The following is a 13,291-nucleotide window of genomic DNA, read 5'->3' on the forward strand; positions in this document are numbered from 1 at the left end:
CGTCCCGACGCCGATTCCCATGCAAGATAGTTATATAAACAGAGGCTGGCTCATAATCATAGTTCAGTCAGCCAGCCCGTCGATCTTTTCGAAGTTCCCTGGCGCTCTAGACCGCCAATGAAGTCTGAAGCAAGCGCTGTGAATCTGCCAAACAAGAAGAACCAACGTTGCTCTACTCTTCAACCAACCTTTGCAGGTTTCGTTCTTCGTAAATAGAGAACCGGAACCGCCTTTTCACCAATCATGCCAACTCTGACGCGGTCCTATTGCGCCTTCTTCCCATTCATGACGGTGCCATTCGCCACTTCACCTCTCCTCTCCGCCTGCTCTCTTCTCTTGGTCTCCGCGATCTTCTCAGGAGGCACCGTCAAAGCTCTGATGCCCAGGTAGTCGCAGATGGAGCCAGTCACTAGGAAAGCCCATCTGAAGTAGACGATCATTGCGAAGACAAAATAGCCGTATAGGTACGCTGTTTCTACCTCGGCTGTGACCGCAGGCAGTCCAAAGCGTGGCAAGTTACCCAAAATAGCGCCGCCCACCAGTGGGAACAGCATAACGGTCCAGTAGGGGAAAGGCTGGCGCGTCAGGTGCGCGAGGATCATCTTGGTTGTCATGCGACCGAAAACGAAGCTCATGGTCAGGCAAAACAGGACAAGGTGGTTCTCACGACGTAGCGTGGAAAAGGGGCTGTAAAGCCAAAATCCAATGGAGAACGTGTACACCGCCATTGGGGTCCACTCGAGGAAGACAGGTGCGATGGGCAGCTTCTGTCTGCGGCGCGCCTCAACCACGTGCTTGATGCATCCTGGCACATGGACGAACAATCCTCCTATAATTGTCAGTGCCCAGACGTCGCGCACGGCAAGATCGCCCAATTGGTCCTCGTAACCGAAGGTGTATTCTTTTCCCAGAACCTTGACAACGGGTGTTGTCCAAATCTGCGGGCCGTAGACTCCTGACAGGGCCATTATGGATGCCGCGATGAGCAGGCCCTCGGTCGGTCCGTTTATGAAACCCAGGTAGAGCGTGTGGCTGTGGTATGTCTCCCACGTGGAAAAGAACATAGGGATACAGGGACACAGCGCAGTGAAGACGCCCGTCTTGGAGGTGCCGAGGCCCATGGCGGCCGTCTCAAGGAGCGAGGCAAGGGTGCAGTTGAGGGAGTCGATGCCATGATCAAAAAGCTCGCCGAGACCGCTCGATGTTCCCGTCCTCCGTGCCTGTTTGCCATCTATGTTGTCCATGGTCTGGTACATGAAGAGGCCGAGTGCGAAGCTGAAGTATAACCACGATGGTCCCTTGTACGGCACACCGGTTAGCTGCGGCTCTCGTTCGTGCAATGCCTTTGGGCTGGGGCGCTTCAGGGGGCAGGCGAACGTACTGGGCCTATTAGATCTGGTACGAAGATGGCAAGGAGCCCAACATTGGCCAGGATGAAGAAGAAGCCGACGAGCGTGACCATGTTCGGCGCCATCCATACTGGGAGTAGACTTGCAGCCCAGTTCCACTACCGCCCAGAGATGTGTTAGCTGGCTGTGATTCGAAAAGTGCTCGAGCGGTCGGCGCGCAGGGGCTCGCGGCGAGGGCAGGGTTCGAGGCGAGGATTGGCACGTACGTATGGTCGAAGGATGTAATATGAGACCGGCGACTTGTCGACAGCCGAGTATTTATACGACTTGAGATGTACCAGGGCATCTTCTGAGACGCACTCGGCGGCGGCTTCTTCTGTTGGGCACGAGAATTGGTGTTAGCTCTCAGTGTACGCAAGAGGACTGGCCTCGTCACACCCGTCCTGAGACCTCTCCGGGCTCTCAGGGCCACGAAGCTGGCGAGCAGCCCAGGTGGCGGTGCGAGGTTCTACCATAGGGGTGGGCAGAAAAGGGGACACGAACTGCTGTTGGGAGCCATTGTACTGTTGTTGCTGCGGCTGCCCAGATTGATGCAGCAAAAGTGAAGAAGAGAGGCGAGGCGAGGCGGGGAAATGTGTTCGGTTTATGCCTCGAGCAGCAGCATGCTGGTTGTGGGGTGGGCGTGGCAGTGTCCCGAGGCCAGACCGGTCGAGTTGATGAAGAGATGGGGAGATTGAGAACCTTGGAAGAGCTTGTTCCTAGTTGCGTTTCGAGGCTCGGGAGATGGCAACCTGCCAAAGACCCAGATTCGACACTGGCAAAGGCGAGCACTGTCCTACTTGATTGGCCTGGCCAGCATTTCACCTATGACCCCTGCAGGCCCGTCCCACTCACATGCTCCCTACTGCTGGGTGTACGCCATCTTCTGTTAGAGATCGGCTCGCTCTACTCCGGTCCTCCCCTCCGGACAGGCTGAGCTCGGCCACGTCCTCGCCGATTATAGGCTCTACTGCAAGGAGCCTCTCCTTCTCGCCGCCTCTCAAAGACTACGAGCAAATTGGATACTGAGGGCTGAGGTGACGGGCTCAGTCGGCGACCTCTTTCAAGGAGACCATCTGCACCCTCAAAAAGGTCCCGCGGGGTCCTTTCCCACTGGCCGGGGTACCCCTAGCTTGCATTAGCCCACAGCCGAGCTTCTAGAAAAGTCCTCATATTTTCCCTTGGAGCTCCCGTTTCCCAGCCTATTTGGTCAAACGCTGAGAGGAATATGAAGCTCTTCACATACGACATAATATGAGCATATACGAGAATTTTGCCGACTTGTATGATGCGGCGGGCCAGGTGTTGAGTGTCGCCAAGCTGTTCTGTTTGGCAGATCCTCCCGCTGAGAGCTGCACGCAGCTGACACGTGAAAGTGTCAAAATCCTGCCGCTCACGTCGCCATTCCGAGACAAGACGGACGGGAGAGGAGGGTGAGGGGAAAAGCAGAAGCATGATGACGAACACCAAACTGATGCACCCAAACCTAATTCTCCCCAGCCTTACATTTGTAGTAGGCCAAGGCCGACCAGAACGTGGGGGATTTCGTCCTGTTGCTGTTGCCGCATCAAGCGCGAAGTCGACCTCCCAGAGGTATGTCGCACCAGGGCATTGAGCTCTATACAGACTGAACTCTATTTGGAGCAATGTTGGTATTCTACTGGTGTGTTTGCCTGCTCCAAAGTCATCGTAGCCACGGAAATGCTCGACTGCTTCTCTGCCCCTCAGCTCGGCATGTCAACCTTGCATCTGGTCACTTTTTTTTTTGGCTGAGGGGAATCAAGTGTAATGAATCATAGTCCTGAGCGTCACATTGTTGGCAAGCCTGCAGGTCTGACCTTGGTCACACGGATCGAATTTGAACTGTCGATTGGTTTCGCTACATCAATCTGTCCAAAACCGGAAAACCCCCTGCTTTTGAGCACAAAATCGCTTCTTGATGCTGATACTACCAAGTATGTGAGCCTCCCAAAGACAAGATTAATGAACGCCTTTCCATGAACCCCATGCTCCTGATGCAATGAATGTATGATTGACTGACGCCGCGCACATAATTTAGACATTAGTCGCTCCATTGTGTAGTGTAATTAAGTATGCATGTACGCAGAACGATTCCTCTTCGGGAAAACAGAACACCTGCCAAGGGATGCACCTCTGGGGGAAGAGGTTGTTGGGGGAGGCGCAGCTGCTAGGATGCGAGACAGTGGCTGCCGACAGCCGGACCTCCGGCAACACAAACATTGCTCCTCTCTACCCACTGAAGCCAATGGATCTGTCTCTTACAACAGGTACGCGAACCCCATGAAGAAGAGTCCCAATGTACCAGTCATGGCGTACAATCTAGCCATCTCGGACGAAGGAGGCTTCGCGACACCACTAGTGGACGACGACGACGATGACGAACCACTCGATCCAGCAGGGCCGGTGAAGACTGCGGTGGCATCTGCAGATGTCGCGCTGGCGGTTCCCGATGCTGTCGCTGTCGAGCTCGTGCTGTTGGCAGGGCTTGGGTCGGTGGCGCCGCAAGGGTGGTCCTGCCTGCATGCGCTCGCGCAGCTGCTGTCTTGGCCGCAAGCCGTGACACACTGGTTTCCCCATTCGGTGCAGACGAAGTATGGGAGAGTGAGGGAGTACTCGGACACATTGGGTTGAGTGTTGTCACCGCAGAGACATCCGTATGTGAGAGTTTCCTATGAAGAGAATTTATGTCAGTACTCTTGCTGGGGTGTACACAGCAACTGGAGACAGAAGCGTACCGGATCACAGGTGTTCACCTGTGCGCCTGTATCTGATTGATCGCGGCAGATGGACGGGCATGTGCTGATTTCAGACTGGCACCAGCTCTCTGATAGTATAATGTCAGTGGCCTGTGCTAAATGAGGAGAAGCTTGGACAGCTGAGACAGGTTTACTCACTCCTTATGCTCAGCGAAACACTACTGGGATCGATTTTGTAGTCGGCCTGAACGGTAGCAACGAACGCCGCTGCCACGGCCAGAAAAGCTGTCCTGAACGAAGGCATTGTGAAGAAAGAACTTGTGGGCAGTGTTGATATTGAATGAAACCGTAGTATGTCGAAGCGTGCCTTGAATATACTTTGGTCAGTCTTGCACGATGCTAGATGTGTCACGAGCAGAGAAATGTTGGGAGACGATGACAGAGTGGTGAAACTTCTCAAGCAATACCCCTCCTGTCTGAAAGAAGAAGACTCACCAGTTTTTAGAAGGAGCCAAGGCAATGCGAACGACTCAGGCACCGATGTAAACAGAAATGTGGTACAGGGAGTCAATGGTCCAAGCGAGGCGGACACAGGGCAGGCGGGATGTTATGCTTGACGGAACTTGGGGGAAACAGCGAGTGACAACCTCCACAGTTACAGACTGAGGAACGAAAATTTTCAAAGGAAGACAGAGTCGCGGTGAATGTAAGCTCTAGAGGAGGAAGCTCGATTCCTGGGGAAGCATCTTATGAAGAAAATCACACGAGAAATAAAGGAGGTATTAGAGCTAGGGCCCCTGTCCCTGCAGAGAAACAGAGCTGCTTTGGATATGGAGATGGTGGACCAACTTAGAGTTGAGCTCGACCTTGTTTGAGTTAGGCTGGGCTCGCATCCCCGGAGGTCTGGCGGCGATGGTAGGGATCTGGTCTTACAGCTGTGGGAGCAAATCCGAACTTTCGACCGCCAACCGAATCAATTGAGCTGTCTGATTGGCAGCCAAGACTCAGTCTTCTGCTGGCACCCTGCCACAGGACTGATAGTGAGCAGGGGTCCAAGGTATCACTCCGAGCGGTATTCCCAATATTTCCCAAGGGATCGTCTCCGTCGTGAACCATCCGGGAAGGCAGGTCGGGACTGCACACTAGACGAATTGTTGAATTGCCGCTATCTCTGGCCGTTTTGAATTGATCATTGCCCTCAACCCCAGACACACTGGACGGATCGAAGGACTCATCGGTGGGGACGGTGCCATCGCGATCCTTGGCCTGCAGAGAGGCGAGAGGATGGGCAGTGGAATGAGGGCGGTCGGCAAGGCAATCAATCCTCCCGTGCCGCTCGCAAGCTCATGAGCATCAGCTTGCACAGACCGACCTGCTCCTTTTCACACTCCATCCTCCATCCTGGTGCACAGAGCTTGCAAGCTTATCTCGAGCTGGCATCCATGCAATGTCCTTTTCGGTGGTTGGGGGGCCCAGAATAGAGTGCAGCGCCGCCCACCGCAACGGAGCTCATTTTTGGTGCTACCGCTACTCGAGTCTGGGATGGATGCAATCTCCTTCCCTCCCTTTTTCTCTTGGATTCCTCTGCATGGTCCTCGCTCGGCACGGGCTAGCCAGAGTCGACCAGTGTGCAGGTGAGTTTTGCCTCTGGTCTCACCCATTACGAGGCCGCCGCAGCTTTGTTGGCTTGGTAGTCAGATCTCAGAAGTGGCTGGAACTTCGTATTCAGCGAGTCACCTCGTCTGCTCGCACGAGGACCCTTGAGTTTCGGGCCCGCTGTGCCCGGCAGACTTGGGGAAGCAGGCAGCTTCCTGCATGTAAAGGTGGCAACCGGCTCCTCAGATCGGGCGGGCCGTGCATTAGACTCAAGCAGCTAGCATTCCCTGTGTCTCCAGGTCCTCCGTGGCTGCGTGGCCAGCGTTGCGAAACCAGGCGACTCCCAGTATTGTGGGTCCCAGCTGCTGCTCTGCATGCCCGCAGGACAGTCTTGCCGGCGCGGATGAACATAACGAAACATCCTGTCTGCCTGTCCATGACATACTCTATTACCCAACAGTTAGATGCCATCTCGCAGGCTGTCGCGGCAGTGCGGTTCTGGTTGCGGGCCGTCCATCCTAATGGGGCTGTTGGCTGGCTGGCTGGGGGTTTAACTTCCCCTCGCGCAAGCCCTCGGATGGCTACAGGAGAGTCTCCGAAGAGTGAGCCGCATTGCGGAGCACATGCATGTCTAGACCGACCCCACGGACGATGTCCTGCGAAGGGGCCAGAGGGGTTACATGCTATTGTCTCTGGTGGGGTTTCTTCAACACTTGCCCCCGTGTAGAGGGGGTCGCCGGATTGGTCGGCAACACGAAGGGCCCACGGAGCTGCGGATACGAACTTCTTTTCTGTCGGTTGTCGTGAGTCTCAGTTGACATATGTTGGCGAATATCCAAAGTGCCAGAAACGCCAGTCTTATCAGAAGCTGTCAGGACATTCCTCTGTCCGCTGACCTGTTGCCGTATGAGATTATGGCCTGGCCGTTGGCAAATGGAGCCCACTGTAATGGGGATCAGTGGGCACCCGGCCGTCCAGGTGGGCCAATGCTGGGGTGTGGCGATCGTTGCCCATCTTGCCACCGTTGCCACTGCGGTTGTCCCCAGTATCCATCTTCTGTCTGTCGACAAATGCCAAGTCTGCCTGTAAGGCTCAGTCTACAATACAGGCTGCTAGGCAACTTCAACCGGCTCATCACGGAGCTCAGGAATGTCGATAGTGTCATGGACGGGAATCGGATGTTGCTGTCGTGAAGATCTTAGTTTGGGCCGCTTCCAAGGGTCCCAGTCTGTACAGTATTGGACCCTCCATCCCTGCTAGACTGTCCCGAGCAATTGATAAGAACATCAGTACACTAGATACATAACCAGGCACTACTGCGCTGTCCGACGGTCTTCACCATCCTACCCAGACCATGCAGCCTTGTAGTCTACAATACTGCATATTATATCGATCAGCTATGTTACACTGCGTGATAAAATTCCAAGAGATGACTGAATTGTCTTCATTGGTTCAAACGGCATTCTGCCATACCAGAATCAAGATCCGCTCCTGTGCGGACCATATCCTGGACCGTGCAGATGTCGAGCAATTGCTGATCTAAGATGTTTTCATTTCCGGGAGACTTTTGACTTGTTGGAGCGGAACTGGCTCGTTGTTCTGCTCCCCATCCCAATATGCGCCTCCAACTAGAAGGCGACTGCCATTGCACACGCGGGCGTTAATTGTCACATAGTGTCGTAGCAGCAGGGCACGTCGGAGCCCTTCACGCCCTGGGAGCACAGGCATCGAAAGCATGGGGATTTCAGATCTACGATATGTATGGGGTGCTCCTGTCTTAAGTAAAACAGAATTCCCTTCTTCCACACTCGTAGCTGCCGATTGCCTTCGTACAATACTCGGGACGACCCGGTTGGCTCCAGACTCACCTACCGTAGTGGAAGTCATGCCTCCAGCTCGTTGTCACACTACATTGGCAACAGTAAATCCTTGCTTAATCATTCAAGATCATATTTGCGTAGCTCCAGAACGTGCACAATCCTGCCTTTGACTAGGTGCAATGGCATTTACCCCAGCTGCAGGCTACCTCGGTATGCGCTTAGAGGCATTTGCGAATCAAGCCATTTTCCTGCGGCTCATGAGGTGTGTTGACTTGCTCCATGCAAATGGAAAGATATTTATGACATCTATCTTCCAACTCATATGAAGTGCTTACAACAAATATTTAATTCGAATGCCGATGCTAGTGCGAAAGAAGCGGCTTCATACTCATAGATGGCAAGTCTCAAACAGCAACGCATTTTCATCAAGCACAACTCAAAAACCCTCAACTTACAAGCCCCACGTAGTCACAGCCCTGTTTCCCTACTTCGAATTTCACTACACTAGGTAAAGCAAAGGCAAGCCAAGCTGATAGAATTCACTATTGCATGCAAGATCATGCATGTTTGTCATTGAGCTGGTATAGAGCACTGATTAAAGGTTATCTTCCTGAGCCGGTTCTGTTTGAGAATTTGCTCTCTCACTACTTCAAGTAGTCGCTGTGTTCTCAGAGTATAAGATAATGTTGCCTAACTTGTCTTTAATCAAGAGCTTTGTAGTAATCACTGGCCTTCCACGATGCACATCACAGTCTTGGGGAACTGTGTAGTAGGGCAGAACAAGACGGAAATAACTAAGAGACATAGTCTAAATAATGAAGCTGAGTACGAGAAAAGCTGTGGAAATTTGATTGTTGGCTGTATAGCACCGATTTCCAAGGCCAAAGCCAACTTGTCACTCTCCGCTCTACAACACTTTTTCAGAATATTTGCAGCCATATGTGGCTTGCGTAAATTGAGTGCATGGCTGAGTTTCCTTGAGTATTCCATTGTCTTGAGGAAAAAGAACACTATGCACACTCTATGACTCATGAAAATCAGCCGAGATTCCTGTTTTCAAGGCCCGATTGAGGAATTACTGGAGAAACAATTTGCCTACATAGTCGGGTAGCTGACTGCTCCAGAGGTTTCGTGGGCTTTGGCTCTTGATGAAAAGCACTCTACATCAGGCTCGGTCTGAGTCACCCTTGAAATTCACCCTTTGGGTTTGTTCCAACCTGTCAGATTCAGGTGCTTTGTTGAAATTTGCGCATGGCCCTTCTATAACTAAAAGCTAAGCTCTCAAACTATGGTTACATAAATCCTAGATTAGCCTCAACCAGGTAACTTGAATGCCACGCAACAAAATTTACACATTCAGTATCGTTCACAGTACCAACCATCACGATATTCTTCATGATGTCGGTGTCATCGCCAATGTTCAAGATCACCCAAACGACAGTTTCGTCAATCAAGTCCATTCCATCATGCTCTGAGACCGCCAGCACAACTTTCTTCGCCCACGGATGCAACTGCCTCGGCAACTGGGGCGCAGGAATTGCCCTGGAGCTAAAGGAACTCTTCCCTAATGCCTTTGAGGCTGACAGACAGAGCTGTCGGGAAGTTCCAAGCAGAGCTAGTCTTCCTGGAACGTGTCTGCTCATATCCTATGAGACTCCATCGCCCCTCGCTTCCACCAACCCAGCCGCACCACAGGTCTCCATCGCGTGTCTGCGCACCAGCCTTGGGTTCGGCAGACCAAATCAGAAACTAGGTAATCCCGGGCTGGACAACAAGGAACGGGTGGTCATGCAGACACGATTGGCCTTGCGAGACTTCCGAGCGCAGTTGGAGCAGATGGGCGAGGAGCGGCAGAAGGAAATTGTGATCTGGTCCCCCAAGTTCAATTCAGGTGCATTCAAAGTGCCGTGGGAGGAGACCGAGAGCCTTGTCGAGGAGGTGTTTGCCGGTTGGGCTGGGAAGTGGTGTGTAATGCAGCCGCCGCCTGTCGCAGAGCTCAAGCAGTGGTACGGACGGCGAGGTGCCAAGAAGTAGAGACATCTTTACCAGGGCGACAAAAGGCTTTCGAGGAGCAGTTGTAAAGTCATGAGGGATTCTTAGCATTTGCGATAGTGCTGAATGCTATTTTGACACTAAAACGCCGTCATTAGAGCCTGGTATTTAGGTATTCTTGAACTTCCCAGAGCCACGGTACCATCATGACTGACATTGGTTCTAGATGACTAAAGGCAACCCATTGAAAAGTGTTCTATGTGGTGACTTATCAATTGGAACCATTAGTCGTTTTCTTCCGTTTCCCTTCCGTTTCCTTTTCTCTTTGTTTCCTTCCTTTCTTTTTTTAAAAGAAAAACACACACAGAGGTCAAAGGCTATCTCATACAATGGACCTGCTGCATGATCTTTTTAGACATGGTTTCTTTAGTTACAGTGACAGCAAGATCCTCCAATTGCTGTGACGAGAGCCTACAGGATGGCAGTGAGCTGCAGGTACACTACTGTCCTTGGCATGCGGCTGGCTTGATGACCTGGTCAAGTTACACAACCCTCATTACTTCCATTGCGTGAGGCACATATCGGTGCGTGCTTACGTCGCAAGACTGCAACGGCATGATACACTTGCAGTACGCGCTACGTACAGCAAACATATATTACAAACCCCATACCAACCAACCACCTAGGTAATGGAGGCTATAGGAGCGGCATCTGCCATCGCCGGTATCGTCTCTCTTAGTGGCGGCATTCTCGCCAAAGGCTACACCTTCTTGGCCAGTGTCCATCGCGCGCCGCAGGAGCTCAGAGAGCTGCTCTGTGAAGCGGCAGCTCTCAACTCTGTCCTGAACCAGCTCCAAACCCTACTTGAAGAGGATCATCATGGGTCTTTTCAGCAAGATACTAACGAGACACGCAAGTCCGGCCTCAAAGACATAGCAGATACTGGAGTGCTGCACGAGTGCACAGAGTCGTTGCTGTTGGTCGACAGGTCTGTCCAGCGATGCCAGCAGATCCGCGGGCAGGATCTGCGGAACTTGGGAAAGAGGGTCATGTGGCCATTTAAAGAGAAGGAGACTAAGGAAGCCCTTGCCAGGCTCAGCCGCATCAGGGGACACTTGACTGCTGCTTTGACAGTTGATATGGCGTAAGTGGACGAAAACAAGAATGACCTTGCTGTGGACTTGGCAGCAGATATACAGGCCCTAATTAGCAGACGTGAACAGAAGCACATTAAGCAGCATCCACAGGGCTGCTCGCGAGACAGCGATTAGCGTAACTGGTCTTGAAGAGTGGACGGCAGAGCGTGATCAGGTCGAACAGCACCGCGCTCTGATCGCTTGGTTGGATCCTCACTCAATAAATATGGAGGAGAATCTCAAAGAAGGTCTGAAGAACCGTCATCCGGGGACGGGACAATGGCTGTTCGAGACAGACTGCTATAAATCGTGGGCCGCCGGTCATTCTTCTGTGCTTTGGATACATGGCATCCGTAAGATTGAATTCAGACACACCTCGCAAGCTCATTGGAAAGCTAACAAGAAGTGGGAAGCTGGAAGCGGCAAAACTGTCCTTGCGTGGGTAGAGCAAAATTCCCTTTTAATCTTGCCAGTTCTAGCTGACAACTTAGTTCATCCGCTATCGAGAAACTTCTTGGTCACGGACTCGATCCTTCTATTGGCATGGTGTATTTCTATTTTGACCATCGCGACGCCAATAAACGAACTCTACAACATTTTCTGGCCTCAACTACACTGCAGCTACTCAGCCGAAAGCCAGCGCTAGAAAGCGAGGTCGTTGGTGAGTTCCAAAGACAATGCAATCAAGCAGAAAAGCCGAAGCCGATAAGCCTGGATGAGCAGCTGAGGTTGTTCATCACCATGACTCAGAGTTTTGATGTTGTTACCGTAGTGATTGACGCTTTGGATGAGTGCAAAGATATTGAAGAATTCACTCATCAGGGACTAGAGCACATAATCAGTGTAAAAGACGTCACAGTCCGCGTACTGACTACCGGCCGCAATAACTACTTGCTAGAGAGAACCATTGGCATGCTGGCGTCCTACCGCATTACCCTGGAGGATGAAGTCGTAAGCGATATCGAGGCATATGTCACAGATCAGGTTGAGTATCGGTCCAAGGCACGAAAGCTCAAGGTTCGATCCACGGAACTTAAGGACCAAATCGTGCATGAATTATCTCATCACTCACGGGGAATGTAAGCGACTGGGTGTTTCTGCTCTATGTGAAGTACATTCTTCATCTGATCGCTAATTATCCAAGGTTCATCTGGGTCACTTTCCAACTGGATCTGATCTCACGCCTCACCAGCGACAAGGCCATACGAGACGCGCTTCGCAAATTGCCAGGGGGACTAAACAACACGTATATCCAGCTTCTTGAGCAAATAAGAGACAGGAACGCGGAACAGGTAGGAACCATAGCGAAGGCTCTAAAGTGGATTGTGTCTAGTCTGGTTCCTCTTACTCTTGGGCAGCTGGTCGAGGCTATATCGATAGATCCGGAGGATACACATTTGGCAGTCGACAAGATGTTCAATGACGAAAAAGACCTCCTTGAAATGCTCGGAAGCTTAGTGGTTTTTGATCCAGTCAAAGAGGATCCGGTGGTCAGTTTGGCACACTTTACTTTATACGAATTTCTTGAATCCGACGAACTCAGAACGCACAAGTCGCTAGCATCCTTCTACGTTCCACCACAGGCCATTATGGACATCGGAATCACATGCGCTCAGTACCTGTCCTTCACCGACTTTGGAGAGCCGTGCCATTCAGTTCGCGAGCTCCGTGAGCGGGTGGCGTCTTACAAGCTACTCGAGTTTGCAGCGGACAACTTTCTGAGCCAGTTGCGGTCATATGGAGGCCGCGGCTCCGCCATCAAGAGCTGCCTCCCTTCGCTGAGATGGTTCGTCGAGCCATCTCGACACGGGCAGCAGAACTTCATCTCATGGCAACAAGTTTACCATGGTAGTGTTGTAGGCAAGTCGCCCGCGGACTCTTTAGTCCCCAATCCGATAACGTACATCATCGAGCATAACGTGCTTCATCTCCTGGACGTCTTCCTCCTTCACAGCAACGAGGAGTACCATCAGACCATTCTCCAATCGGGCTTCACCCCCCTGCACTTGGCAGTCATCACCGGCCGCGAAGACCGCTTGGCTGAAATCCTTCGCTCGAGTCCGGACCTGGAAGCGCTCGGCAATCGCGGGCAGACAGCGCTGCATTTGGCCGCAGAATACGGTCACGTAGGCATGATCAAGCTGCTGCTGGAGGCCGGCGCCTCACCTCACGCCCGTAGCGAGTCGGAGTCGACGCCGTTCTACCGTGCGGCCCGCAACGGCTCGATCGCGGCGCTGGAGCTGCTGGCCGACGCCGGCAGTGACCTGGACGCCATGACTTGGGATTGGTGGACGCCCGTCTTTGAGGCGATTGAGAACCACAACCTGCCCGCTGTGGAGTGGCTGGTCCAGAGGGGAGTGAACTTGAGGCAGAAGTTGCTCCACGGCCCGTCCGTGGTCGAGTTTGCGAGGAGTGCTGGTGACGAGGCCATTATTGAGATAGTTCAGAAGGGCCTGTTAGAACACCGCTTTTGAGAAATACGCTGGCTAACTTTCAAGGCTCATGTCCAGCGGAGGCGGCGATAATGGAACGAAGAGACGCTCCTTCGCAAATATGAGAAGAAAACGAGCGTTAAGCAGCCATTTAAAAGTACCATTCGCACCTGATCTGTCATTGTCCTCAACAGTGAGGTCAATTTACGT

At 52.4% G+C, this 13,291-nt stretch overlaps 4 protein-coding genes across 4 annotated transcripts; 2 read left to right on the forward strand and 2 right to left on the reverse strand.

Moving 5' to 3' along the window:
* Positions 1–263: 263 nt before the first annotated feature.
* Positions 264–1,908, reverse strand: J7T55_005474 (uncharacterized protein; the record flags this gene model as incomplete). The annotated part of the gene is made up of 4 exons (XM_053132971.1): positions 264–1,298; positions 1,382–1,507; positions 1,616–1,725; positions 1,893–1,908. The coding sequence occupies 4 exons, from the start codon at positions 1,906–1,908 to the stop codon at positions 264–266; spliced, it is 1,287 nt and encodes a 428-aa protein (XP_052989092.1).
* Positions 1,909–3,667: 1,759 nt separating this feature from the next.
* On the reverse strand, positions 3,668–4,409 carry J7T55_005475 (uncharacterized protein; the record flags this gene model as incomplete). The annotated part of the gene is made up of 3 exons (XM_053132972.1): positions 3,668–4,078; positions 4,145–4,233; positions 4,304–4,409. The coding sequence occupies 3 exons, from the start codon at positions 4,407–4,409 to the stop codon at positions 3,668–3,670; spliced, it is 606 nt and encodes a 201-aa protein (XP_052989093.1).
* Positions 4,410–8,919: 4,510 nt separating this feature from the next.
* J7T55_005477 (ADP-ribose 1''-phosphate phosphatase) lies at positions 8,920–9,555 on the forward strand (the record flags this gene model as incomplete). Its single annotated transcript, XM_053132973.1, has 1 exon — positions 8,920–9,555. One exon carries the CDS (start codon positions 8,920–8,922, stop codon positions 9,553–9,555), a length of 636 nt encoding a protein of 211 aa, XP_052989094.1.
* Positions 9,556–10,202: 647 nt separating this feature from the next.
* On the forward strand, positions 10,203–13,123 carry J7T55_005478 (nkyrin repeat protein; the record flags this gene model as incomplete). The annotated part of the gene is made up of 5 exons (XM_053132974.1): positions 10,203–10,657; positions 10,761–11,087; positions 11,141–11,728; positions 11,794–12,139; positions 12,203–13,123. 5 exons carry the CDS (start codon positions 10,203–10,205, stop codon positions 13,121–13,123), a joined length of 2,637 nt encoding a protein of 878 aa, XP_052989095.1.
* Positions 13,124–13,291: the final 168 nt, after the last annotated feature.

The sequence above is a fragment of the Diaporthe amygdali genome (assembly GCF_026229845.1).
Source record: "Diaporthe amygdali strain CAA958 chromosome Unknown NODE_34_length_500367_cov_65_467389, whole genome shotgun sequence".
NCBI classification, from domain to species: Eukaryota; Fungi; Ascomycota; class Sordariomycetes; order Diaporthales; family Diaporthaceae; genus Diaporthe; species Diaporthe amygdali.